Source organism: Nuphar pumila, chromosome 12 (genome assembly GCF_984573655.1).
Source record: "Nuphar pumila chromosome 12, dmNupPumi1.hap1.1, whole genome shotgun sequence".
Classification (NCBI taxonomy): Eukaryota; Viridiplantae; Streptophyta; class Magnoliopsida; order Nymphaeales; family Nymphaeaceae; genus Nuphar; species Nuphar pumila.
In genome coordinates, this window is record NC_143260.1 from 8,086,141 (window position 1) to 8,113,568 (window position 27,428).

Here is a 27,428-nt window from a genome sequence, read left to right on the forward strand (position 1 = left end):
GATCACCATGTCAACACATCACTAATGTAAAAAAGAATAGCTTCCCTGTTACTTTACAATATTTGAATCTTTGGTCATTTAAGAAAATGGTCAAAAGAGCATCATACTTTACCACTCACACATACAGCTGACTGAGGAGACCAAAACTGAGCCCCAGACTTGCATCGAACTTTGCTTAGTCTCAGAATGTGTGTTCCATTGATGTCGTGAATCCAAGGCTATGCCACCAACTCAAACTAGAACCCCTCTTGTATGTTCCAACAAGTCCAAGAGCAGTGCTCCTGGTTCAACATGTCATGCCAAGCATGTCATACTCCGGAAGCCACACTGTGCATAGGTGCACAATAAGTTCATAATACAAGGTTAGCGGTACCGAATTCTCAAACTTCGATTCAAATAACCATCTCTGCTTCTCTGATATCACTGGGAATGCCAATGTCCAGCCTCATTGTGGGCTTATATTCTTCGGGTATCTTGGCACCAGCATGAATGCAGATCTCCACCACAGCAGGTGCTTGCCCGTAGAAACTCTTCAACCCACGTTGCAAGGGAGGGCCATCAATGTCCGGCACGTGCCACACGTACCTCGGCGGTATCAGGTCATCAAGAACAGCTGCCTGCCAACCATGTTGTCCATTCCGTTGCTGGTGCTTATAAGCTCCACAGTTTTGAGCTTTGTGACCACTAGGCCCTACGTGCACCTCCGGACAATACCCACATACACGTACAAAATACTTCTTCATCAGCTTCTCTGCACCATGTCTCATGACACCCCACATTTCGAGTGTTTCTTCTGCAAGCAATACTCTCTCCTCTGTGGTGGATGGAGGGCTGGGCACAGTGAGGTCCTCCTCAAGGACTAGTGGAGTAGCACTTGGAGGTGGTGGATCCGGCAAATCATCCTCATTGGCATCGATGATCTCACTCTTTCCAATGCGGATGACAGGTTTTCTTCTTCTCTTGGTTGGGAAATCAGGAAGATCAATGCCAGCTTGAATGCAGAGTTCAACCACAGCTGGGATTCTTGGTATCGAGAACCGCTCTTCATGGGTTATACGCTTGCCCAGTCGGTCATAAAGGTGAAATGCATCAACAGCTACAATTACGTCATGGATGTTAGCGGTGGTCCAATCATGCAATCCTTTACGTGCCTCACACCGTGGGCCACTACATGTTTTGAATGGATGACCAACAGGCCCAACATGAATTTCTGTACAAGCCCTAAGCATAGAACAGAACCACAATCAGCCAATCTTGAAGCTAATGTGCGAAGATGCAAAATGTGGCTAAAACATGGACCATGGGATTGAATGCTTTAACACGAGATGAAGACATGCATCAGGCTGTTAGTTGGCATTATTAGACCATTCCCTGATGCAACTCCAAAGATAAGTATTGGCCACATGAAAACGGAAAATAATAATCACCTACCTTTTCAAAGATGACATGTGCACATGTAGATGCATGCACACAAAGATACATATACTGATATACATGCAGATGTATCAACATGCATAAATGAAATTCCAAGGAAAATAACTACTTACTTGCAAGCATGAACAGGAACAACTTTCATGAGCTTTCTAAGATTGTTTATCAAGGTTGTCCGTGCATTTAGCACCTCATATGCTACTGGAATGAGGCTCCGAACCAGTAATCCATTCCTTGGAGGTGGAACAGGTTTTCGAGGTAGAGTTCTTTGGCGTTTAATTCTTTCTCTTGCAGCACGACGTAGCTCAACAATGGGCACTGGAAATGGCTTTTTCTCTTTTCTTGAGTAGTAGCGTGGTAGATCAGCATTTTGCGGATGATTTCCTTGAATGACTAGAGAATTCTTCAACTTGGGATAAAAGAAAAACTGAGCAGGAAGTCTAACAGATACTGGTGTATAAAAGCCTTTACTGCCAAGCTGCAAATGGTAATACATAAAATTAGGCTTCAAATAAGAACTAGTGGAAGACTGGAAGTAGATATTCTCATTAGCTGGAAATAAAAGGAGCAAATCTCTGTTACAAAAGGACAAATAATTTTGAGCATACTTTCAAACACAGTAACTCATGACTCATTCTGTCGCAACTGGGTCAAACCAACAGCTCAACTAGGTCTTCTTAACCAAGGCATTAGAAGTTTGATCATATGAAGCGGTAAGGCTTGAGGTGATCCAAGGTGTGGGCTTCAAAAATCTTCTTTTTCCTAATTTTAAAACTATTTAGAAGTACATTAATCATGGAAATAATTATTTTTTACAAATTTTAAGTGAAACAATTTCTAATCAAGCAAGATACATACTACAACAAATTCCACATTTTAATTTTTTATAACACTAACAAACATAGTCTTATTTTTCCAACCTAGTTGCTCTACCACAAAGCAAACATGAGAGAATGGAGCATCAGAATCTGATTCTAATTTGCTTTGAGTCATGAGAATCTATCTTAGAAATATACCATTGCAAAGGCAAGTAACATTCCTTATGCTTCTTCATTTTCAACCATTCAAACTAAATTAGTCACCAACTGTCTAACTTATCATAGTAATGTAATTAACTATCTTCCTTAAAACAAGGCAATTTTAAAAATGTGTGAAAATAATGCTTGCCAGATGTGCAGTGTAGGCTCAGATTAGAAGAGGTGGCTCTATATCTGTTCCTCCGAAAGACGGAAAAAAATTGATCATAAACCATATTCTTTTAACTCTATTATGGAGAAGCGAATTGGGATTGATCCTAATCTTTTGCTAATTTGCAAGAAGTGATGCTGCCATCAATACTCAAACCTGCATTTTCTCACTGATGGCCGGAGCAGTTTACACAAAGCAATGGACCTCAACAAGAAATATATTACAAGTAGACAGATTTATATACAGAAGATGAAAAATCCAGAAAATCCAAAAATAGTATTTAGGTAACAACTCAACAAATTATGAATTATAAAATATTCATAATATTCAGAACTAAACTAGTGTTCAAGCATCCATAGATCGATCAACTATTAGAATAAATTATCCAATTATAAAATCAACTGTCACGAAGTGGGGACCTAATTGCAAATACTTGGTACTAATCAATCCATCAAGGTTTTCAATGTAAAAGCAATATCATATGTAAACGCCAGTAATTAACAAAAAGGTAAAAATAATAGCATGCCTTGATGATTAACATGGGAATCGTTTCATAATTCATGCAAAAATATAATAAACTACATCATATCTGCAGGATTCACTCACATAACATCCATCACATACATCTAAAACCCCAGAAAGGGAAATCTGAAGCTAAATATATATACAAACTGCATTTTGTGAATAATTTTCTCTGACCTAGAATAACAATATTTTCCATTAGGAAGATTATGTTTTCTAAAAGCCGATGCAATCATAAAATTTACAGCAGTAAATGAATGAACTTACATACAAATATTAAACACCGAGGACACAACTTATCTAGTGATGCAATCATCTACTAAGGACCCTTAATCTACACTTGATAAGGGGCTTCGGTCATCATGTATTGGCGAGAGCAGACTTGATAAGTTGAAGTTAATATAAAATTTATGCATGTTTCTTTACCAACTAGGATGGTAGCCCAACTAGTTTGATGGGTCGGCATATAGGTGGTAAGTTTGTAGTTCCATTTTCACTGTGATATCTTGGAATACAAAGGGGCTCTTTAAATGAGCCAGTGCGGACTTGTACGAGATCAAGCTCAGCTCAGCTCACACAAGCCGAGCCCAAACAGTCTGTGTTCGGTTTGTTTGCCTTGGTTACCCACTTCTTATTCTAGCAACTATGGTTTGACTTTAAGACTGAGAGGATGATGCGAGAGGGGATGTTTAATGTGAGTACCGATGCATTGTTCACAAGCATTTATCATAAAGAAGATATCTCAAACTACAAAAAATCACTCCCATAGCAAAAGAGTACCCGCTGTGTTACCTAAGCTATTGTATTTTGTTAGAGCTTGGGCTTACGCACAAGCTCCTATCATGCCATTTTGAGGAAATGGAAGGATATTAATGTTAAAATATGTTGATCCTTAAATGTACATATATATATTTATATATATATATATATAAAGATACGTATACATATATATGTATACATATCTCTATTTATATATATATAAATATATATTTTATCTTCCTAAAATACCCTCAAGGGTATTCTTGTAAATTAGCATTTTACGCATATTCCAATCGGAATATGCATTGTAATTTTTGTTTTATTTTTATTTTTTGTTTTTTATATTTTTGGGTTTCGTACCACATTGGGGGCCTCCCAAAAGTGATGTTGGGAGCCCCCAACGGTCACAAATGTGACCGTTGGGGGCTCTCCAACGTCCCCTTTGGGAGCCCCCAAGGTGGTCCCTTTTCATGCTTATAAATAGGGGATTTCCCCTTTGTATTTGGTATTCTTGAGGGAGCTTATGCTCCAATGTAATGGGGTTTTTACCCCTTCTCCATTATTCTTCAATGATATGCAACTTATGACTTCATGTCATATTTTTCCCTTTTTATGGGTTTTATGTGTTAGCACATTATGTGCTTATGTTGTTTCCCTTTAATGGGTATATTTGCACTCCACGTGCATAAGTATGGGTTCATTATTGAACCCAATGTATTCCAAGTCACTTTTTAACATGGTATCAGAGTGAGGTCACGATGGGGTTGTCTCTTGGTGCAACGGAAAGCGTGTCGCTCAAGAAATGGTGAAGTATTCATTGCTCTTCCTAAAGTATTATGCTTTTGAAGTTATTCGGTATGTATCCCTTTTCTCAAAAAGTATTATGCATTTGAAAGTATGTTCCTTACATATAGTTTGTTCGTTTGATGGTCATGATAGTTGAATTATTTCTTTTCACATTTCGTGTGCTCATATATTTTGAAAATATCTCCTTCTAAATTTGGTGAAATCGTTTGTTGTCCAAATATAAAATTCGTGTCTATTTATCGAACTACTCATAGCATATAATAGTAATTTATGTTTAAAAAAAAAAAATTACCTTCAATTATGTGAGATTTATAGTTCTTAAATAAGTATTTCATGATTGACCTATAAGTTAACTTTTAAAATTATATATGATCTCTTGCTAAAATAATGATCTTTGCTTAAAATTTCTTAACTCTCATATGAACCCTAATTTGATTTGAGTTCCTCTCTTGATTATGGATTTTAGTGCATTTTTGAAAAATTTGATATAATCATTATATGAGAATCTCTCACATCTAAAATCTTTGTTGAATCCTAAAGTAGTTCTTGTTAATGATAACTTATAAGAACTCCTAAAAAGTTTTTCAATGTTTCTTTTTTGAAAAATTATTTATGATAAACCATTAGGAAAGATTGTTTTTAAAAAGGAATTTCCCACATAGAATGCATAGTTCATCTATTTGCATCCTTTTTTGGTATAAATGATTTCATTTTTCATCCTTATAAACTTGTTGGTTTGTATTTTTCATAAGGTTTCGAAATCTCTTAATAATATCTTTAAAAATGCCTACATTGGCCATAATATAGTTTTAGTTGTCCTCAATTGCACTTGTCAAGCATGTAATTACATAATTAAAACTTGAGAATTTCAAGCATTGCTCTTTTTATAAAGTGCATACTTGCTCACTTTTGTGTATTTTTGTATTTTGTGCACATTTGCTTCTCAAAATATTTGTGCTTGTATGCATTCCCTCTTTTTTATGATATACATGCCTTAGTGCATGTTTGTTTACACCTTGGTGTGTATTTTTTCAAGTATTGTATGAGTGCTTTCATGCACATCTTTTATAAAGCCTTGTGTGCTTACATGTGTATTGTCTCTTCGTAGACATTTTTGCATTATGGAGCCTTTATGCACATTTCTTATTGTGAAAAACATAATGAATTTAGATATTGAATCCTTTTTAAATCATTGTAAGTGCTTATAGCACTTTGTACGTTTCCGCATATCTCATCTCAATCAAAGAATATTTAAAACTTGTTGTATGGGATTTAATCCCAAATCTATAATTTTTCAAGTACTTTTTCCTTGAGTATTGTGTTAAAGCCTTCTTTGTGAACCATTACGGTTCTTATGATTTCTTTGATTAAAAGCTTGATTGTCTTGATGAATTCTTTATATTGTGGTCTTTTTGATACAAGACTTCTTTTAAAGATTAGGCATAATTCGTGTTTATGCAAAAAATTTTTTGATGGATTATATTGAACCTTTGATTCAATTTGTTAATCGGTCCTCTTTGTAAAAACTTTTTTGGAAAATGATTCCTTATGTGTTTATTGCCCTTTTGTGGCATTTATATTTGTCCATCACATGTTATTTAATGCATCATTTATTTGGCCTTATTATTGTCATATTAGAGATGTTTGTCGAGGTGAGTTATGGGCACCTCGTGTTGTATCATTTTAGATTGTCCACCTTCCATATTATAGATGGTTGTTGAGGTGAGTTATGGGCACCTTGGGACTCTAAAATGAGTTGTTATTTGATCTCTAATTATGAGTGTGTCACTCATTTTTTCTCTTGTGGCCATTGATATTATGGATGCTTCTATGTAAATGTGATGGACATATGGTGTTTGAAACCTTAAATGCTTTAAGGTATATTTAAAATCAAGGTGTTTTGGGATTATAGCCCAACCTTTTATTTATGAATCTTATGAGTGCATTTGCACATTTGTGATTCCGGATGTTGTGCTTATTGTGCACATGTGTTCTTGTGTTTTTTCACAAGTGTTCTTGGTGTGTGTATGTTCACACATTTGTTCTAAAGGATATTATTTTATCATCTTGTTGAAGATACTTTTACATGCATTTATTCCAAAATGTTATTGTTATGAGTATTCATGTTTTAAAAGGAATATTGTTTCATTCGAGGTTTATTTTCATTACAAGTTTATTGCCTCAAAAGTCTTTTCCTTGTATGCCCATTATCCAAGTGTCATCATATGTAGACAAGAATTTTATTACACCTTCGTGTGTTTTTAGCCCTTTGTTGGCTTTTGCTCTCTTGGTCTAGTAGCTGAACACACTTGTCTTGAGTATTTTTTATGTAGACAAGGCACATTGATTCATACCATGGTGTGTGATTTTTTAGCCTATGTTGGCGTTTGGGTCCTTGTTCTAGTCGCTTAAGATGTATGCCCATGGTTGGCTTATTTCACTCATTTCAAGTGCTATCATATGTAGACAGCAGATGTATTATGTTTTAGCCTATGGTTGGCTTATTACTCTTGTTCTAGTTGCTGAACATACTTGGTTTTAAGTGTATTTTTTACGTAGACAAGAGATACTTTTTAGTCCATGTTGGCATGTATTCTCTTGTTCTTATCGTAGATGCACTTATTTCAAGTCTTATTATATGTAGACAAGAGGTTCTTTTACACACCTTTGTGTGTGTCTTTGGCCTTTAATGGCTTTATATTCTTGATCTAGTAGCTTATACACTTTTTATGGGTTTTGGAGGACTAATGAGGAAGATGTTTGTAATGGATAAACTATTGTTGAAATTTGCAAAATTTCATTCATGACTTGTGTCTTTCAAGCAAATCATATTTTTGATATGCATATCAAGTTGATTTCTTAGCATTTAATCTATATATTAAGTGCTTATGGTTTTTGCCACCCTTATATGCAAAATGTGTATTAAGTATGTCTTTCATAAATGATTTTAAAACCTTGTGAACTCTTGGGTTTATTTTGCCTAAAGTATGCTTGGAGACTTTGTTTCTCTTGTTTGGCACTTCATTACATGTTTGAAGCATGTTCATTAATGAGTTCTTTGAGTATTAATTCATTTCATGATAAGTATATGCATATGCTCTTTATGGCCTTTTTGGGCCCTCATTCAATAATGTTTATGTATATCATGCCTCTTCGTAGGCTTATTGTGGTGTCCCTTAGTGGACCATTTTGTTATTCCTCACTATGGGGTTATATTTGTCCAACGTTGGACCTTATGAATGCATTATGCATTCTTGCAATTTATTTCTGCATAATTTGCTTCCGCTCATTTTGTTTTAAACATGATATATGATTTTGAAACTTTGGGGTCATTTTTGCATAATTTGCATCTCTTCTAACCTGTGCTAGTTAGAAATGTTCCATTTGAATAAAAGTACAAAGATTTGTTTTACTTGTTTCTTTGTTGTTATTTCACAGGATCTTGGAGATAGGACAAAGAGAAGTACCCTGGATAGTTTGGGAAATTTGAAGACAATAGGAGGAAAGCCTTTTCAAGTTCCATTGCATCCTTGCCGGAGCCTCTTGGAGTCTTGCCCCTTGTTCAATCTTTTCGTTTCCCCGCAAAGATTGAGGGGGGGTGTTAAAATATGTTGATCCTTAAATGTACATATATATATTTATATATATAAAGATACGTATACATACATATATATATATATTATCTTTCTAAAATACCCTCAAGGGTATTCTTGTAAATTAGCATTTTACGCATATTCCAATTGGAATATGCATTGTAATTTTTGTTTTATTTTTATTTTTTGTTTTTTTATATTTTTGGGTTTCATACCACATTGGGGGCCTCCCAAAAGTGACGTTGGGAGCCCCCAACGGTCACAAATGTGACCGTTGGGGGCTCTCCAACGTCCCCTTTGGGAGCCCCCAAGGTGGTCCCTTTTCATGCTTATAAATAGGGGATTTCCCCTTTGTATTTGGTATTCTTGAGGGAGCTTATGCTCCATTGTAATGGGGTTTTTACCCCTTCTCCATTATTCTTCAATGATATGCAACTTATGACTTTATGTCATATTTTTCCCTTTTTATGGGTTTTATGTGTTAGCACATTATGTGCTTATGTTGTTTCCCTTTAATGGGTATATTTGCACTCCACATGCATAAGTATGGGTTCATTATTGAACCCAATGTATTCTAAGTCACTTTCTAACAATTAAGCCCCCAAAGAGTCAAGTCCAGGAAGATTTAGATCTTGGATGGGACTAAGACCAGGACCAATACCAATACCAACACCTGACTGAATTAAATTTTACTTGAGGAGAAACAAACAGTAAACTAAAATGAGCTAAGTTCTAGTTTAGGACATTTAAATGCTAAAGGCAATTTCATCTTATTCAGTATGCTTTTGCAATAATACGTTGATGTAAGTTTTTTTTTCAACTTACTACTCGAAGAAACCATGTATAGGGTCGAAGACCTGGTCATGCTAGCTCTGCCGGCCATACCTATGGTCGTCGTCCCAAAGGTGTAAAACTCCGAGGCTAGGACCCTCGCCACCAGGGCCTATGCTGCATTGGCTTGCACAAGGCAGTGATGCCCGCAAGAATCAAACCTTAACCACCCGTCTGATAGCCAAGGCCCAACGCTACTGTGCCAAACCCCTTGGGGCCTACAAGGTTGTAAGTTATACAACAAACCCAAGGAGAAACATATGCAGTACAGTGTTAAAATATATGTATACCATATATATATATTATTTCTCTTTTGTAATGCTCACTAGGAGCAATTTAGTATTTTCCTTATTATGTAAATAGACATGTTTACTAGGGACATTTTTTTTTGTTATTTTTCATTTGTAAAGGGACAAGAGGGTCAAACCTACATTGTGACCGTTGGGGAGCTCCCAACAACTCTATGGGAGCCCCCCTTAGTCCCATAAAGTGTACACAAGGGGCTTTGGACACCACCGCTCTTCAATGCCTTTTCATAGCATTTCAATATATTATTTTTTATATTTCAAGCTCTCTCTCTCTCTCACATTTGCGTGTGTTTGGTGTCTAGCCCTTTGTGGCCTATTGTATTTTGCCCATTAGTGGCTTCTTGTTTATGTGCTTGTGCATTCGTTATAGTCACTTTGTGATATTGTTCTTTGCACTAGTGTTTCATTACATGGTATCAGAGCCCCTAGGTGACTGAGCACTTTTGGGACTTTCTTTTGTTTCATTTTGTGTATCCTTGTATTTTGCACACTTGTTATTCTCTTTCCTTCCTCTCTTCCATAATGGCCGACAAGGATGCAAAGATTGATCTCTCATTCAAATTGAATGTGACTAACTATAAAATGTGAGCGGCCGCTATGGAAAATAACCTCAAAGGTAAGAAACTTTGGGGATTTGTATGTGGTACGGTTCTGGAACCTCAACTAAAGCTCACCAAAAAGGAAGGAAATGAGGAAAAAACCTTGAATGAAGAAGAAAAAAGCTAAGGCCATTGATGAATACCAATTCAAATTTGAAGATTGGGAAAGTAACCTATTGGCATGATTCATGAATAATGTGAAACTCAAAATTTGTGCTAATCTAGCCAAATTCAAGAAGGCAAATGAAACATGGTTCTTCATGAAAGGTATGCACACTCAAATAGATCTTTCTAGACATTTCTTTTTGCAAGAAAAAGTGAGAGCAACAAAACAAGGAGATATGAGTATTAGAGATTACTATAGCACTTTATCTCCTCTATGGTATGAACTTGCTCTCCTTGAACCCCAATGGGAAGAAAGTGCTATTGCTATGAGACAAAAACAAATGGAGAGGAAGAGATTCTTTTAATTTATTCATAGGCTTAGGCCCGAATTTGAATAACTACGAGGATCCCTACTTTATACGGCTTCACCTCCTCTTAGTGAAATTTTTGTTGATCTATGCCAAGAAGAAACATGCTTGGCTCTAAAGAATAATATTGATGAAGTACATGCGGGTATCTAAACTGGGTAATAATATGAGAACATATAAGCCTCCTCACTTTTGGAAAAATAACTATAACAACAATGGTGGTGGAAGAAAAATGGTATGTCATCATTGTAATGAACCGGGGCATCTTAAACCCGATTGTCCTAAGAGAAAAGTGGCTTCCACTGGAGAGAACTCAAGCAACTCAAATGGAGATAAAAAAAGGGATGGTCATATCAAGGACTCCATTGCACAACTTACAAAAGCATTTCAACAATTTGTGAGGAACAACTTTTCTACACCTTCTATTTCTAGTGCCGCGCTTTCATCAACTCCCGGTATGTCTTTTTGGATTCTTGATTCGGGTGCTTCATTTCATATGACTCCAAATGCATCACTTTTATCCAAACCAAGCACTAATTTTTTCAAATCTTTTGTTTCTACGACTGATGGTACATCTTTGGATATTAAGAGAATGAGAACTCTTGAAACCACTTTATGCAATGACAAAAAATTCTTTATTCCAAAAATTAGAATTATTCCAAAATTTAACTTAACCCTTTTTTAGGTTTCTCAAATATTCGATCTTAGTTGCAAATATTCGATCTTAGTTGCAGTGTCTCTTTTTCATCTTCAAATTGCTATATGGATTTTTGTCATTATCATCCAAGTCTTTTTGCAATCATATTCAAACAAAAGATGTTGCCACTTGGCATAAAGACTTGGTCATCCTAGTCTCTCTAGGAGGTATCTCTTCCCTATTTTTGAGAAATTTTGTAATGAAAAGAAATTTACATGCAATGATTGTATCTTTGAAAAAATGTATTCTCTTCCTTTTCAACATAGCAACTTTATTTCGAAAAGACCCTTTGAGTTAGTGCATTCGGATGTATGGGGACCTGAACCCGTCATGTCTAAAGGAGGATATTCATATTATGTTGTCTTTATTGATGATTTCACTAGATATACTTGAGTTACTTTCTCTAAAACAAATCTGATATTTTTTCTACTTTCAAAGATTTTCTTATCCTTATTCAAAATCAATTTCAACATATATATAACTATCTTTAGATCCGACTCCAGAGGAGAATACATCTCAAAAGAATTTCAAAATTATCTTAAACAAAATGGTATTATTCATCAAAGATCTTGTCCCAAAACTCTACAACAAAATGGCCTTGCCGAAAGAAAGCATAGGCATCTTATTGAAACCACAAGAACTCTTCTCACCTCTAAAAATGTTTTAAATTTTTTTTGAGCCGAAGCCGCTCTTTCCGTAATATATCTTATAAATAGGACGTCATCCTTATCTTTAAAAAATATTTTTCTCTTTGAAAAATTGTTTAAAATATCTTTGGATTTCAAAAGATTAAGAATCTTTAGTTGTAAATGTTTTGTTGTTTTTCAAGAACAAGACAAACTCTCACCAAAGGCTCTTGAATGTGCTTTTATTGGATACGGTGAAAATAAAAAGGATATAGGTGTTATGATGTTAAAAATAATAAATTTTATATTTCAAGAAATGTGACTTTTCTTGAGGATCAAAATGGATTTAAACATCAAAAACCCAAGGAAGATGATTATTCCTTTTTATTTGACTTACTTCCTAAAGATGACTCTAAAAAAACTAATGATACAATTTGGGATAGTAAGATTGTTTGTGATAATGAGAATGCTTGTGATAACCATTCTCATCAAAGAGATGATTCTCCTAGTGAGAATCCTAATGATATTCATGTATATACTCGACGTGAGGGAAATGCACATAAAAATGCTTTTGACATATGTTCACAAAATCTCATTTTAAATGATCAAGTTGAGGAATCCTTACCTCGACGATCCTCTAGGAGCATTATACCTCTTCAAAAATTTATATCATATGACTCTTTTTCTCCAAATTATAGATCTTGTCTAATGATGATCAATTCCTATCATGAGCCTTCTAACTTTAAAGAAGCTAGGCAATACCCCCATTGAATAGATGTCATGCACCTAGAATTAGAAGCACTCAACAAGGCCGACACTTGGAAAATTGTAACTATCCCTTTAGGTAAAAAGGCTATTTGGTTATAGGTGGGTCTATAAAGTAAAAACTAAAAGTAATGGGTCATTAAAAATATAAAGCTAGGTTAGTTGCTAAGAGATATGCATAAGAATACGGAATTGATTATGAAGAAATGTTTGCTCCAGTTGCAAAGATGACAAGTGTTAGAACTCTAATAGCCTTAGCATCAATCAAACAATAGCCTATCTACCAACTAGATATCAAAAATATTTTTTAAAATAGGAATCTTTATGAAGAAGTCTATATGAATCATCTGCCGGGTCTTGAAATTGAAAAAGGAAAAACACTTAAGCTTAATAAAGCTCTTTATGGTCTTAAGCAAGCTCCAAAAGCTTGGTATGACCGCTTCAGTAAAGTTGTTCTTGATAGTGGATTTACTTATTGTTATACTGACACTACTCTTTTTGTTAAGAATGCAGGGGACCACATAACTATCTTACTTTTGTATGTTGATGATATGATCGTCACTAAGAATGATAAAAAGGGGCATTGAGTCTATTAAAAATATTCATAAAAACAATTTTGATATGTCTGACCTCGGATTTCTAAGATATTTTTTAGGGATTGAAGTTGCATATTTTCCTTGAGGATATGTTTTTTCTCAAATGAAACTTGCATAAGATATTATTGCTAAGTCCGGCTTGACTGACGAAAAGAAAGTGGAGACTCTAGAAGTAATCAATGATAAGATGAAAACTAACGATGAACCTCCTTTAGAAGATCTCACTCCTTATCATCAATTAATCGAATCTCTAACATATTTGTCTATTATCAGGCCATACATTACTCATGTTGTACACAGTGCAAGTCAATTCCAGAATGCTCCTACTACTATTCACATGGCAGCTGTCATGCGAATTGTCAGATATCTGAATGAAACTATAAAAAAAGGGTTATTCTTATCCTCTTATTTATCTCCAAATTTAATTGCTTATATGACTCTGATTGGGGTGAAAACCCCAATGATGGTATTTCTTGTTACGACAATGAAGCCATACATGATACTTCAAGTACAAGGTTTTGATGATGAGCAAGTTGAATCAACTGCATTTCAGCTAAGGCTATAAAGAAATTGAAGAATTCAGTGAAGAATCTTTGAAGACTAGTGTGAAAATGTTTAATTCATTAAAAGTCTTAGATTCTTGTAAGAGCCTTACTTAGAGTGCATATTTAGGTTGCATTTCACCTTAAAAGTATTTAGAAAAACTTTTCTAAAAAGAACCCTCATGAAAATCTTTTTAATAAACTCTTTTCTTAAATTTTCATGTTTATTAGTCGACCAATAGACTTACCAGTCGACTAATCCTTTCGCGCCATATTTTATAAAAAGTCATTTTTGTCAAATTAGTCGACCGAAGGTTTTATCAGTCGACTGGACAGAATGTATGTTTTCTGGAAAATTAGCAGCAGTCGACTAATGGTTTTATCAGTCGACTAAACAGAACATGTGTTTTCTGAAAATTTAGCAGCAGTCGACTAAAAGGTTTTTCAGTCTACTGATGATATTATCAGTCGACTAACTTTTCTCACGTCGACTAAGTTTCAAAAGTTCAGATTTTCAAACGGCTCGATTAACAGATCAGTCGACCGACGATAACGGTCAGTCTACTAATAACTAACTATTAGTCGACTAACTGATGTTTCAGTCGACTAATTTTGCCGTTTTCCTGAAACTTCAAAAAGCGTGTCTTTTCATTTTTCAAACGTTTTGATCGTTCGAAATGGACAGTTTTGATACCCTTTCATACCCTCAACGTATGGAAAACTTTAACTATAAATATGAGTGCATTGTACACTAAAAAAAAACAAGAATTCAATCGATTTGAATCATTTACTTATTGCGTTTCACTCCTATTCATTCAAGTATTTGTTTTCTCACTCACGTGATATTTTCACTTCAGTTTTTCACTCAAATCACTTTGAGAGATAGTGAATTCGTGAGTAGAGTGTTTCAACAACCTCAAAAGCCAATTGCATCTCATTTGCATTCAAAAGGAAGGCTCATAGGTTGTATTGTAAGTTGTTATTTCTTTTCTGTAAAAAGAAGAACTCCTTGGTGTAAAGGAGTTGTTTGCTTTCAGTAGGGTTGTTACTGAAAGTGGGACCAGTTATGGTCTGTGTGATCTTGTAGTTTACAAGGTTGATAGTGGATAATCTCAAGCGGGTTTTGCTTGGGGACTGGATGTAAGTCGGGTTAGACCGAACCAGGATAAAATCTTGTGTTCTTTGTGTGTTTGCTTTGAGATTTGCAAAATCATTAAATATTCCGCAGACAATTTTTAAAAGCACTATTCACCCCCCTCTAGTGCTCGTTGCCTCGATCCTAGTGCACTTTCATTTGGTATCAGAGCACAGGTTTGCTATTACTTTGATTTGACCATCATCTAGCATGACAACTACAACATCTCAGCACAAAGAAGGAAGCTCCTCTGTTCGTCTTCCTCTCTTCGACAGAACAAACTATGGATACTGGAAAGTAAGAATGACAATATTCTTGCAATCCATGGATCTCGATATCTGGAGAGTTGTTTCAGAAAAGTACCAAACTCCATCAACTGATTTCAGCCGATGGACCGATGATGAAAAGAAGACTGCTTCACTGAATGCCAAAGCCATGAATGCATTATATTATGGCGTTGACAAGGTAGAATTCAATCGCATCTCTCAATGCTCTACAACAAATGAAATTTGGCATACTCTTCTAGTAACTCACGAAGGTACGTCAAAGGTAAAGGAATCTAAAATTGCTTTTTTAGTTCATAAATTTGAATTGTTCAAAATGAAGCAAAATGAATTTATATCGGACATGGTAACTAGAATGACCGATATAACTAACACTTTGAAATCCCTTGGAAAAGAATATTCACAAGTGGATTTAGTCAGAAAGATTCTAAGGTGTTTAACTCCTGAATGAGAGAGAAAAACCACTGCTATTGAAGAAGCAAATGATCTCAATACTCTCATTCTTGAAGATTTAGTTGGTAACCTAATGGCATATGAGGTCCAACTTCAAGACAGACAAGAAGAAGAGCCTAAGAAGAAATCTCTTGCTTTTAAGGCTACTTCTGACTCAGAAAATTCAGAAGAAGATGAAGATGAAGATGAAGATGAAGATATTGCCCTCATCACAAGGCAATTCAGAAGATTCATCAAAAAGGGAAGATTTCAAAGAAAGACAAAGAAAGCAGATTCTTCCATTCCCAATGAAGTAAAGTGCTTTAACTGCAAAAAGGCAGGACATATCAAGAAAGATTGTCCTCTTCTCAAATTCAAGCCCAAGGACCAATTCAAGAAGAAAAAGGCATTTCAAGCATGTTGGGATGATAGTGACTCCTCTTCCGATGAAGAATCAAATGAAGAAGTCGCCAACATGTGTTTTGTAGCACAAGAAGATTCGGTAAGTCAATTTGACTATGATGAGTTATTTGAAGCATTTAATGATTTATATGCTAAATTTAAGAGTCTTAGTTCTAAAAATAAAGAGTTAAAAACTGAAAATTTAACTTTTGACTCTCAAAATAAAGTGTTACTTCAAGAAATAGAAGATCTCAAGAAGGAAAATTTTTGCCAAGCACTTGAGATAAAAGAAATTGGAGTTAGAACCAATCTCTTACAAAAAGAAATATCTAGTCTTAAAGAAAAGTCAAATGATCTTCTTTCTATAGTGACCAAATTCACAAATGGTCAAGAGAATCTAGAAAAACTTCTTGGTTCTCAAAGATGCTCGGTTAATAAAACCGAATTGGGATATAGCTTCTTTGATACTCAAAATAGACCAAACTATGTGGTGAAAAATCAAAGACATTATTCTCAACCTTTTGTTCATAAAACTAAACTTTCTAGTTCTAATAAAAATGCATCTAGATATGATTATTCTAGACATGTTTATTCTAAATCCTTTTATAGAAAGAATATTTATTATCAAAGGAAACCAAAATCCAAATGGATATGGGTTTCTAAGACTAACTCTCATGGACCCGAAAATAGAAAGGGGTCAAATGCTCTGTTTTCTGATTTTGTTGTAGGTACACAACATAAGGAGCAAATGGATATTGGACAGCGGCTGTTCCAAACATATGACTGGAAGGCCGGAGTTATTTTCCACCCTCCAAAATAAGGATGGAGGAACCGTCACCTTTGGTGACAATAACAAGGGAAAAGTAATAGGTATTGGTAATATTGGTAATCCAAAATTTCCCTTGATAGAAAATGTTCTTTTAGTAGATGGTTTAATGCATAATTTAATATCTATCAGTCAATTATGTGATAAAGGTTTTCATGTTTCTTTTGAAAATGATTTATGCTTAATTTCTGATTTTCAATCTAAAAAGATCATTTTTAAAGGTAAAAGAAGAAACAATGTGTATGAACTATATCTAGATGAATACCCTCTTTTAATGAAAAATGTCTTATTGTTTCAAATGAAATTCAATGGTTATGGCACAAGAGACTTGGACATGTTAACTTTAAAATTATTTCAAAATTATCCAAGAATGATCTTGTAAGAGGCCTACCTAGAATACCATATAAAAAGGATCACTTATGTGATGCTTGTCAAAGAGGTAAACAAATCAAGAGTTCTTTTAAAGCTAAAGATATAGTTTCAATAAAACGTCCTCTTGAACTTTTACATTTAGATCTATTTGGACCATCTAGAATTCAAAGTTTGAATGGTAGCAAGTATGCTTTTGTTATAGTAGATGATTATTCTCGGTTTACATGGGTGATTTTTCTAAAAAGCAAAAATGATGCTTTTTCAGAATTTTCTAAACTTTGTAGAAGAATTACAAATGAAAAATCTACATCCATTATTAAAATTCGTAGTGATCATGGTGGTGAATTTGAAAATGAATCTTTTCTAAAGTTTTGTGATTTACATGGTATATCTCACAACTTTGTTTTTCCTAGAGCGGCTCCACAAAATGGAGTTGTTGAAAGAAAGAATAGAACTTTGCAAGAATGTGCTAGAACCATGCTTCAAGATAAAAATTTACCAAAATATTTTTGGGCTGAAGCAATTAATACAGCATGTTATGTTCTAAACCGTGTTCTTATTCGACCAATTTTACATAAAACATGTTTTGAATTGTACTATAATCGTATACCAAAGATCTCATATTTCAAAATTTTTGGTAGTAAATGTTTCTTGTTAAATACCAAAGATAATCTTGATAAGTTTGATTCAAAATCAGATGAATCAATATTTCTTGGATATTCTTCTAGAAGTAAAGCATATCGTATTTTCAATAAAAGAACATCTTGTATTGAAGAATCTTTACATGTTGCATTTGATAAGAATTGTGAGCAGGTTATACCTCTAAGCGAAGAAGAAGTAATACTTCAAGAAGAACCCTTGATAGAGAATACTTCTCAACAAAATATTCCTCTTCAACCGGTTTGGAAAGAAGTTCCTAATCATCCACATAAACAAGTTATTGGTGAAATAAAGAGTGGTGTCCAAACTAGAAGGCAGTTAGAAAAATATATTGCAAATGTTGCTTTCATATCTAAATTAGAACCAAAGAATATCAATGAGGCTTGTGTTGATGAATTTTGGCTTTTGGCCATGTCTGAAGAACTTAACCAATTTACTAGGAATGATGTTTGGGATCTAGTTGATAGACCAAAGGATCATCCGGTAATTGGAACAAGATGGGTCTTCCGAAATAAGCTGGATGAAAATGGTGAAGTCATTCGTAACAAAGCAAGGCTAGTAGCACAAGGCTATAAGCAAGAAGAAGACATAGATTTTGATGAAACCTATGCACCAGTGGCTCGATTAGAGTCAATTCGAATGATGCTTGCATTTGCTAGTTACATGAACTTCAAGTTATATCAAATTGATGTTAAGAATGCATTCTTAAATGGACACATCAATGAAGAAGTTTATGTAGAGCAACCTCCAGGCTTTGAAAATGAGAAATATCCAGAAAAAGTCTACAAATTGAAAAGAGCTTTGTATGGACTCAAACAAGCACCAAGAGCGTGGTATGAAAGACTACGAAATTTTTTAGAACAATCTGGTTTTTCCATTGGTCGGGTAGACTCCACTTTATTTATTAAAAATCTTAATTCAGATATTCTTATTGTGCAAATTTATGTTGATGACATAATATTTTGTTCTACTAATGATTCTCTCTGTAAAGAATTTGCTAAGGCTATGCAGGAAGAGTTTGAAATGAGCTTGATGGGCGAATTAAACTACTTCTTTGGACTTCAAATAAAGCAAACTGAAGAAAGAATCTTCATCAATCAGACTAAGTATACAAAAGTACTTCTCAAGAGATTTGGGATGGACTCATCGAAATCAAGAAGGAATCCTATGAGTACAACTACTTCTCTTGATAAAGATGAAAATGGTAAAAGTGTAGATACTAAGCTCTACAGAGGTATGATCGGATCTCTATTATACTTAACTGTTAGTCGACTGGTGTTTTAAAATGTATCGCACCATATTAGTCGACCGATATATTTCTAGTCGACTGATGATATTTTTAGAATAAGTCGCACTTTTTAGTCGACCGATAAAGTTTTAGTCGACTAAATTTTTTTAAAAAAAAATTTAAATGAAGGGACCCGATACCCCTTGGATTTGTTTTAAAAACTGTTTTTTTTAGGCATCGTTTCACTTCGTACCTTTTCGTTTTTCTTAAAAAAAAAACGAAACCCTTAAATCGAAAACCCCTCTTTCTCTTTTGCCTCTCTCTCTTCCGAAAAACCCTCGGAGTGCCGTTCGATTCCATCTTCACCGGGATTTTCTTGCCGTGACAAGGAGACGCCGGAATCTTCTGGCCGTGATCTTGAAACGCCGGAATCCTCCTGCAGTAACTGGCGCATCTTCAAAACACGTCGGAACCCTCTTGTGTGACAGTGCATTGCCGGAATCCCTTTATGGCCGACTTCTCACTCACCGTCAGCCATTGTATCCTCCTCTGGTTCTGTTTTCACTTCGCCGGACAGCGTTCTACTTTTGCTGGAAATCATTTGGAAGTCGTCATTGTTTTTGGTAACTCTATTTTTTTTAACCATGCCTCGTACGAAGTCTGCATCTGCAAAAGGTTTAGGTTCTCCTCTTCCTACACCTTCTTCAAGACATGGTTTTTCACTAAGATTACTTCAATCAAGGATTTGCTCAACTCACTTTTCTAATCTTTGTTGTCTAAACTTTCATACTTTATGGGTTGTAATATTTTAAACTTGTATCTCTATTTTGCTTATGCTATTTCTGCCCTTACTTTTTTTTATTCTGACAAAGGGGGAAAAAAGATTATAGCAATTACATTACAGGAGATCTTGCATGAGAAATGCAAAATTAAGAGAAAAAGAAAGCTTTGAATGAATGTATTTCTAAATGCATGAAGAAATAATGAATGGAAATGCAAACCAATCAATATGTGATATATGTGCTTTAAATGTGCTAACTTTTAATGTTTTGCAGCATATTGATAGGGGGAGTAAAATCTCCATCTATGAATCTAAATGCTTCATCTTTGATTAAGTTTGTCATCATAAAAAAGGGGGAGATTGTTACGACAATGAAGCCATACATGATACTTCAAGTACAAGGTTTTGATGATGAGCAAGTTGAATCAACTGCATTTCAGCTAAGGCTATGAAGAAATTGAAGAATTCAGTGAAGAATCTTTAAAGACTAGTGTGAAAATGTTTAATTCATTAAAAGTCTTAGATTCTTGTAAGAGCCTTACTTAGAGTGCATATTTAGGTTGCATTTCACCTTAAAAGTATTTAGAAAAACTTTTCTAAAAAGAACCCTCATGAAAATCTTTTTAGAAAACTCTTTTCTTAAATTTTCATGTTTATTAGTCGACCAATAGACTTACCAGTCGACTAATCCTTTCGCGCCATATTTTATAAAAAGTCATTTTTGTTAAATTAGTCGACCGAAGGTTTTATCAGTTGACTGGACAAAATGTATGTTTTCTGGAAAATTAGCAGCAGTCGACTAATGGTTTTATCAGTCGACTAAACAGAACATGTGTTTTCTGAAAATTTAGCAGCAGTCGACTAAAAGGTTTTTCAGTCTACTGATGATATTATCAGTCGACTAACTTTTCTCAAGTCGACTAAGTTTCAAAAGTTCAGATTTTCAAACGGCTCGATTAACAGATCAGTCGACCGCCGATAACAGTCAGTCTACTAATAACTAACTATTAGTCGACTAACTGATGTTTCAGTCGACTAATTTTGTCGTTTTCCTGAAACTTCAAAAAGGCGTGTCTTTTCATTTTTCAAACGTTTTGATCGTTCGAAATGGACAGTTTTGATACCCTTTCATACCCTCAACGTATGAAAAACTTTAACTATAAATATGAGTGCATTGTACACTAAAAAAAACAAGAATTCAATCGATTTGAATCATTTACTTATTGCGTTTCACTCCTATTCATTCAAGTATTTATTTTCTCACTCACGTGATATTTTCACTTCAGTTTTTCACTCAAATCACTTTGAGAGATAGTGAATTCGTGAGTAGAGTGTTTCAACAACCTCAAAAGCCAATTGCATCTCATTTGCATTCAAAAGGAAGGCTCCTAGGTTGTATTGTAAGTTGTTATTTCTTTTCTGTAAAAAGAAGGACTCCTTGGTGTAAAGGAGTTGTTTGCTTTCAGTAGAGTTGTTACTGAAAGTGAGACCAGTTATGGTATGTGTGATCTTATAGTTTACAAGGTTGATAGTGGATAATCTCAAGCGGGTTTTGCTTGGGGACTGGATGTAGGTCGGGTTAGACCGAACCAGGATAAAATCTTGTGTTCTTTGTGTGTTTGCTTTGAGATTTGCAAAATCATTAAATATTCCGCAGACAATTTTTAAAAGCACTATTCACCCCCCTCTAGTGCTCGTTGCCTCGATCCTAGTGCACTTTCATTTCTACCACATGTTATTGTGTTTTTCTTGAAAAATCATTAATTTCTTGGAGATGTAAGAAGCAACAAAAGGTTTCCCTCTTCTACAGAAGCCGATTATAGGGCGATGACTATAACTACAACTAAACTGGTTTGGTTAAGAAGTTTGCTCAAAGACATGGGAGTTATCATCTCTATTCTTTCGAAGCTATGTTACGACAACAAAACTGTCATCTACATTTCATGAACGAATAAAGCTCATTGAGATGGATTGTCATTATGTTCGAGATGAGCTTTTAAGGGTACTATTGAACTTCCATATGTCACTTCAGAATACCATCTTGCAGATTTCTTTACTAAAGCTTTGCAATCCCCTAGATTCTTTTTTCTTCTAAGCAAACTTTCGGTGATCTCACCGTCAGTTTGAGAGGGGTGTTAATATATATATATATATTATTTCTCTGTTATCTTTTGTAATGCCCACTAGGGGCAATTTAGTCATTTTCTTATTATATAAATAGACATGTCCACTAGGGACATTTTTGCTTCTTTCTTTCTTTCTTTTTATTATTTTTCATTTATGAAAGAACAAGAGGGTCCAACACATAGAGTCGTTGGGGGGCTCCCAACGACTCTATAGGAGCCCTCCTTGGTCCCATAAAGTGTATAAAAGGGGCTTTTGCCCCCCACCTCTCTCCAATGCTTTTTTATAGCATTTCAATATATTATTTTTTATATTTCAAGCTCTCGCTCTCTCACATTTGTGTGTTTGGTGTCTAACCCTTTGTGGCCTATTGTATTTTGCCCATTAGTGGCTTCTTGTTTATGTGCTCGTGCATTCGTTATAGTTACTTTGTGATATTGTTCTTTGCACTAGTGTTTTATTACATATAGGATAAGAAAAAAATATACTATGATAACAAAATTGATCAAGAATATCAAGCTAAATTACGACAATGTCATCTGAAAATTGCAGTTTGCAACCAGGTTATCTTTGAAGCCCCAAGGGGTTTGGCATAGTGGGAGGGGGCCTTGGTTGCTAGACGGGTGGTCAGGGTTCCATTCGTCAGCCCCTTGCATATAAGAAGGGACAAGGGCATTATTCCCTTGCTTGTGCCGAAGCAAGGCGATGCCCTGCGGGTAAGGGTTGCGCCATAGGTTTATACAACTGTATGGCAGGCTTAGCCAGTGCAGCTAAGTCTCTAATCCCAAGGGTGGTTTCCCCGTTCCTCATGAAAACTTTGAAGAGTATTCAAAATGCTTTGGCAAATCATTTTGAGCTCTCAAAATTCACTCAATAAAATTTATGTAAATGTCTAAGGTTTACATTGGTCATGGCACCCAATATTCCTTTTTTTTTCATGAATCCAACCTTACAGAGGTGATCTACATTGTTTGTTTAGTGGGAATCGACTCTTGGATCGTCCAATCCCAACATGTTGGCAGGTTTTTGAAAAGCTTCAAAAATCAACAGCACACAATGTCAAAATTTTCATAGCTCATAAAATGGTGTTTTTTCAAAGAGAATATATGATCCAAAAGCTGATTCCTAGCAATTGGACCATGTTGAACACATCTATAAGGTCCAATTGAATTAATGGAGCTTGCATCCTGTCATTATTAGAAAATATCGCTCGCCGAACTTCATAATAAAATGAAAGTCATACAGCTTAGAAACAATGAAATTCGCACTCCAGACTAAAATCCAATTAGATCAGCTTAAAAGATGAATGGAGACAAAAATCTGAGGCTCCAAGAATCTTGAGTACCAGATTTACACTATATTAGGGTAACTGATGAATTCATATTGGTGAAGAAACAATACATATTGAATGTCTGCCCTAGCTGCAGCCTGCATGGACTAGAAACTATCTTAATTTGTCAACATTTCTATCACAATACAACAGCTACAAAAAGTATTGAAAAAATATCCATACAAAAAGTAATGAGATATGGCTCCTTTCTGTATTCTTTCTGTCTGTATGAGAACATGCACATAGCATATTAACCAAGAGGATCAATCAAGGAAAAGAACAAGAATAGAGATTTACAAAGATTTTATACACCGTCTGCAAGCAATACAATCTGTGAAAGGCTTATTTTGCTTTCTGAACGTGATCCCATGAATTAATGTACAATCATGTATGATACAATATGTGGAAGTTCACATATCTCCATAAAACTGTATGAACTTGAACTGAGTTCTGGTACCCATATGCATTTCTTCCACAGAGATTGTCACCAGAAATCTCTGCATGATCATGAACCATCTTTAAAATGGTGGTAGCAATGGGAATCCCTTATTATGATCTCCCTATTCTTGACCATAGATATAGCTTCAGTTGCCTCATGGCAATCTACACATGTTCTCAAGTCCTTGAAAATTCTAATGGTGGTACCCGGTGGTGTATTCATGAGCCCAAACACAATGGCCAATTTCTCACTATGGTGAGACAGAATTTCTTCCTTTCTTTCCTCATCCACATTGTGCAATGCATATTCTAATCGCGGAACATATCCCGAATCCTTTATCATTCCCATCATGGTTTCCAATTCTATAGCGATTTCAGGTATTTGGGGCTGCATCCTATCCTCTGCGAAGAAAACATGGGTCTTGCCCTTTACCCTCAACCAACTCTTGCCTGGTTCTTTTCTCACCCTGTTTTTCTTCATCCACATTCGGGCCTTCTTGACATCTTCCCATCTCCCCACAGCAAAATGTTTGATAATGATATGTAAGTTGCAGGATCATTTGGATTCAATTGCATCATCTGGTTGGCAGCATGTTCGCCGAGCATCATCCACATTGTGCAATGCATATTCTAATCGCGGAACATATCCCGAATCTTTTATCATTCCCATCATGTTTTCCGATTCTAAAGTGATTTCAGGTATTTGGGGATGCATCCTATCCTCTGCGAAGAAAACATGGGTCTTGCCCTTTACCCTCAACCAACTCTGGCCTGGTTCTTTTCTCACCCCGTTTTTCTTCATCCACATTCGGGCCTTCTTGACATCTTCCCATCTCCCCACAGCAAAATGTTTGATAATGATATGTAAGTTGCAGGATCATTTGGATTCAATTGCATCATCTGGTTGGCAGCATGTTCGCCGAGCTCTACGTTACCATGGATGCTGCAGGCCCGAAGTAATGTCAACTGTATCAGTTCATTAGGTTCAAACTCATTGCTCTCCAACAGTCTCTGGACTCTGTCAAGATGGCCTGCACGGCCAAAAAGATCAATCAAACAGGCAAAGTGATCTGCGGTTGGTTGGATGCCATGATTATGAGTCATTGAACGAAAATAGCAGTACCCCTCGTCTACCAGGCCGCGATGGCTACAATCAGAAATAACTGCCACAAAGGTGATATGGTTAGGCTTCAAATTGGGGAACTTAAACAAATCCTCAAAGGCTGACAGTGCAGCTTCAGCAAGTCCATGTTGAGCCAGGCCCATGATCATGACATTCCAAGAGACTAAGTCACGCTCACTCATTCTATTAAAAACTTGACAAGCATCCAATATAAATCCGCTCTTCGCATACATGTCAATCAATCCACTAGCAACAAATACATGATAATCAGCACTAGGATCGGATTTAATGATGTGACAGTGGACCTGTTTTCCTTCTTCCACAGAGGCAAGACCAGCAGCAGCACGCAGAAGACTTGAGAATGTATAGATGTTGGGCTTCAAACATTCATCTTGTCTCAACAGCATGAGGACATAAAGTTGCAGCGCTTGATAGCTCTCTCCATTTTGACATAGGCCCGTGATCATTGTTGTCCACAAGCTATGTCACCTGGGTATGGGTGTGGTGCGGGTACGACATGGCAATTCCAAAAAAGTGGGTACGGGGACACGGCTATATATATATATACAAAATAAACTGAATATAATCTAAATATATATGCTATATCTAAAATATATATTATATACTGAAAATATAAAGTTATAAACTGAAAATGTAATTATAAATTGAATACAAACTTGTATGTACGAAGGGTAAAATGGCATGTCCAGGTGTCGACACATGTTGAGATGGGGACACAGGTGTTGACGATGCGTGTCTACACGGGTACAGAGGGCAAAATGGAGTGCCCGTGTGACAGTCCACAAGACTACATCCGGGTAAGATATACCTCTAAACACTTTGCATGCATCATCCAAACACATACATTCAGAGTACATGTTAATGAGCAAGCTCGAAATCAATGAAACATAACACAACCCAAATTTGACAACTAGTCCCTGTGGCTGTTTTCCATGACACAAATCTCCAGTCCCCTTCAAAACTGCGGTCAATGTGGATTCACCAGGTCCAATACCCATGCACATAGCCTTGTGGAATACCTTAAAAGCATCGATGCACTTATCATTTTCCGCACAGACGTGAATAGCCACATTAACCAGCATAACATCTGGTTCATGAATTTCATCAAACACCTGGTGAGCTTCATCTATCCATCCATAAGTCACATAACTTTCAAAAGAGCTCCACCAGCAAACGTATCAATCTGCAAATTCTGTTTCAAAACCAATCCATGAAGCTGCCTGCCCAAGTCCGGACTACAAGAACAAGCTCTAATGACGCCTCAGTAAGTCACATTATCGGGTTTCATATCGGAGGCACGCATTCTCGACAGAATTCTCATATTACCCACATGTCCATGTATATGCATATAAACCCAAGATTTTATGCTTCCATGAAACCATAAAGAAAACCACTTCCACAGTACTCATACGAAAAACCCAAGAGACTGATGCCAACAAAACACCAAAGCACGCCCACACATGAACTTCACATTATCATAACATCAATACTTCTAATGGTGCTAAAGGAACAACACGATTTCAGCAATGGAAAGATGAATAAGGAAAAAAGAAGTAGAAACATGAAACAATTGCAAATGATTAAGGCACGGATCGATCGATCGATCGATCGAGAGAGAGAGAGAGAGAGAGAGGGTGGTACCTCAATGCGGTCGAAGGAGCACCTGTTGAAAAGCTTTATGTCTGGTTGAGCAACGATTGCCATCTCTCGAGGGGAGGAAGGAGGAAGAGGCCCAGAGAGAGAGAGAGAGAGTTGCAGGCGACAAGAAACAGAGAGAGCGGGAGAAGGATTGCGCCTTCATGCGAATAAGAGGAGATAAAAAAAAATCATTTTATACTTGAGGTGGGTATTTGCACCGCGTTCAGATAAGGTTGGCAGTTAGGCTCAAATGTTGGAAAGCCTGTTGTAAACGGCTGATAAGATTGGCTACTTTCTGTAAATGATTCTATAATAATAGAAGCAGGTGGCTAAGCTTAATAAATGAAATACTAACCTATTTTATTGAAAACAGCTAGCATCTTTTTGTAAATTACATTGTAAAATCGATTACTATAAAATCTAATAATTCGACAATGTGCTTGACTGTTGCCAACTTGCCAGGGTAAGTTCCGACGAAAGCCGTACTCTTGAAAATCTTAAACTAGCAAGTAGCAACCACTAAGGGGTGTGGGCAACGGCCCGGCCCGTTGGGAAAACCCCGGCCCACAGCCAACAGCCCGCCCGTTAAGCTCGTGGGCCTCTCTGGGAGTCAGGTTCTATCAGAGACGATCGTGGACTGATGATCGCCCTTATGGTAGTTGATGAGATGTTTCGCAACAATTATTGGACTAGCCAAGTCACGTGGCTCTCATGCTTAGCCCAATTTTGGAGACCATTCATAAAGAAGAAGAAGCATTCCTTCTCTGGCAAATCTGGGATGTCCAAGTATGGTTTCACATAGGCGTGAATTGAACCCCATGTGTCGAAGGGATAACAGATTGTTACGGGCATCAAAGTCTGCATAATTAAGAAAGAAGTGTTCTCGCATTTCCGCTT

General features: G+C 35.9%; 1 protein-coding gene across 1 annotated transcript; it reads right to left on the reverse strand.

Moving 5' to 3' along the window:
- LOC149819871 (APO protein 2, chloroplastic-like) lies at nucleotides 1-26,700 on the reverse strand. The gene is made up of 3 exons (XM_089983416.1): nucleotides 26,535-26,700; nucleotides 1,548-1,909; nucleotides 1-1,221 (listed from the first exon to the last, which is right to left on the reverse strand). Exons 1-3 carry the CDS (start codon nucleotides 26,595-26,597, stop codon nucleotides 393-395), a joined length of 1,254 nt encoding a protein of 417 aa, XP_089839542.1. The 5' UTR covers nucleotides 26,598-26,700; the 3' UTR covers nucleotides 1-392.
- Nucleotides 26,701-27,428: the final 728 nt, after the last annotated feature.

Coding starts and splice junctions, on each gene's coding strand:
- LOC149819871 (XM_089983416.1), bottom strand. CDS start 26,597: ATGGCAATCGTTGCTCAACCAGACATAAAGCTTTTCAACAGGTGCTCC. Junction 1,910..26,534: donor GCTCCTTCGACCGCATTGAG/GTACCACCCTCT, acceptor TACCATTTGCAG/CTTGGCAGTAAAGGCTTTTA. Junction 1,222..1,547: donor GTTCCTGTTCATGCTTGCAA/GTAAGTAGTTAT, acceptor TTCTATGCTTAG/GGCTTGTACAGAAATTCATG.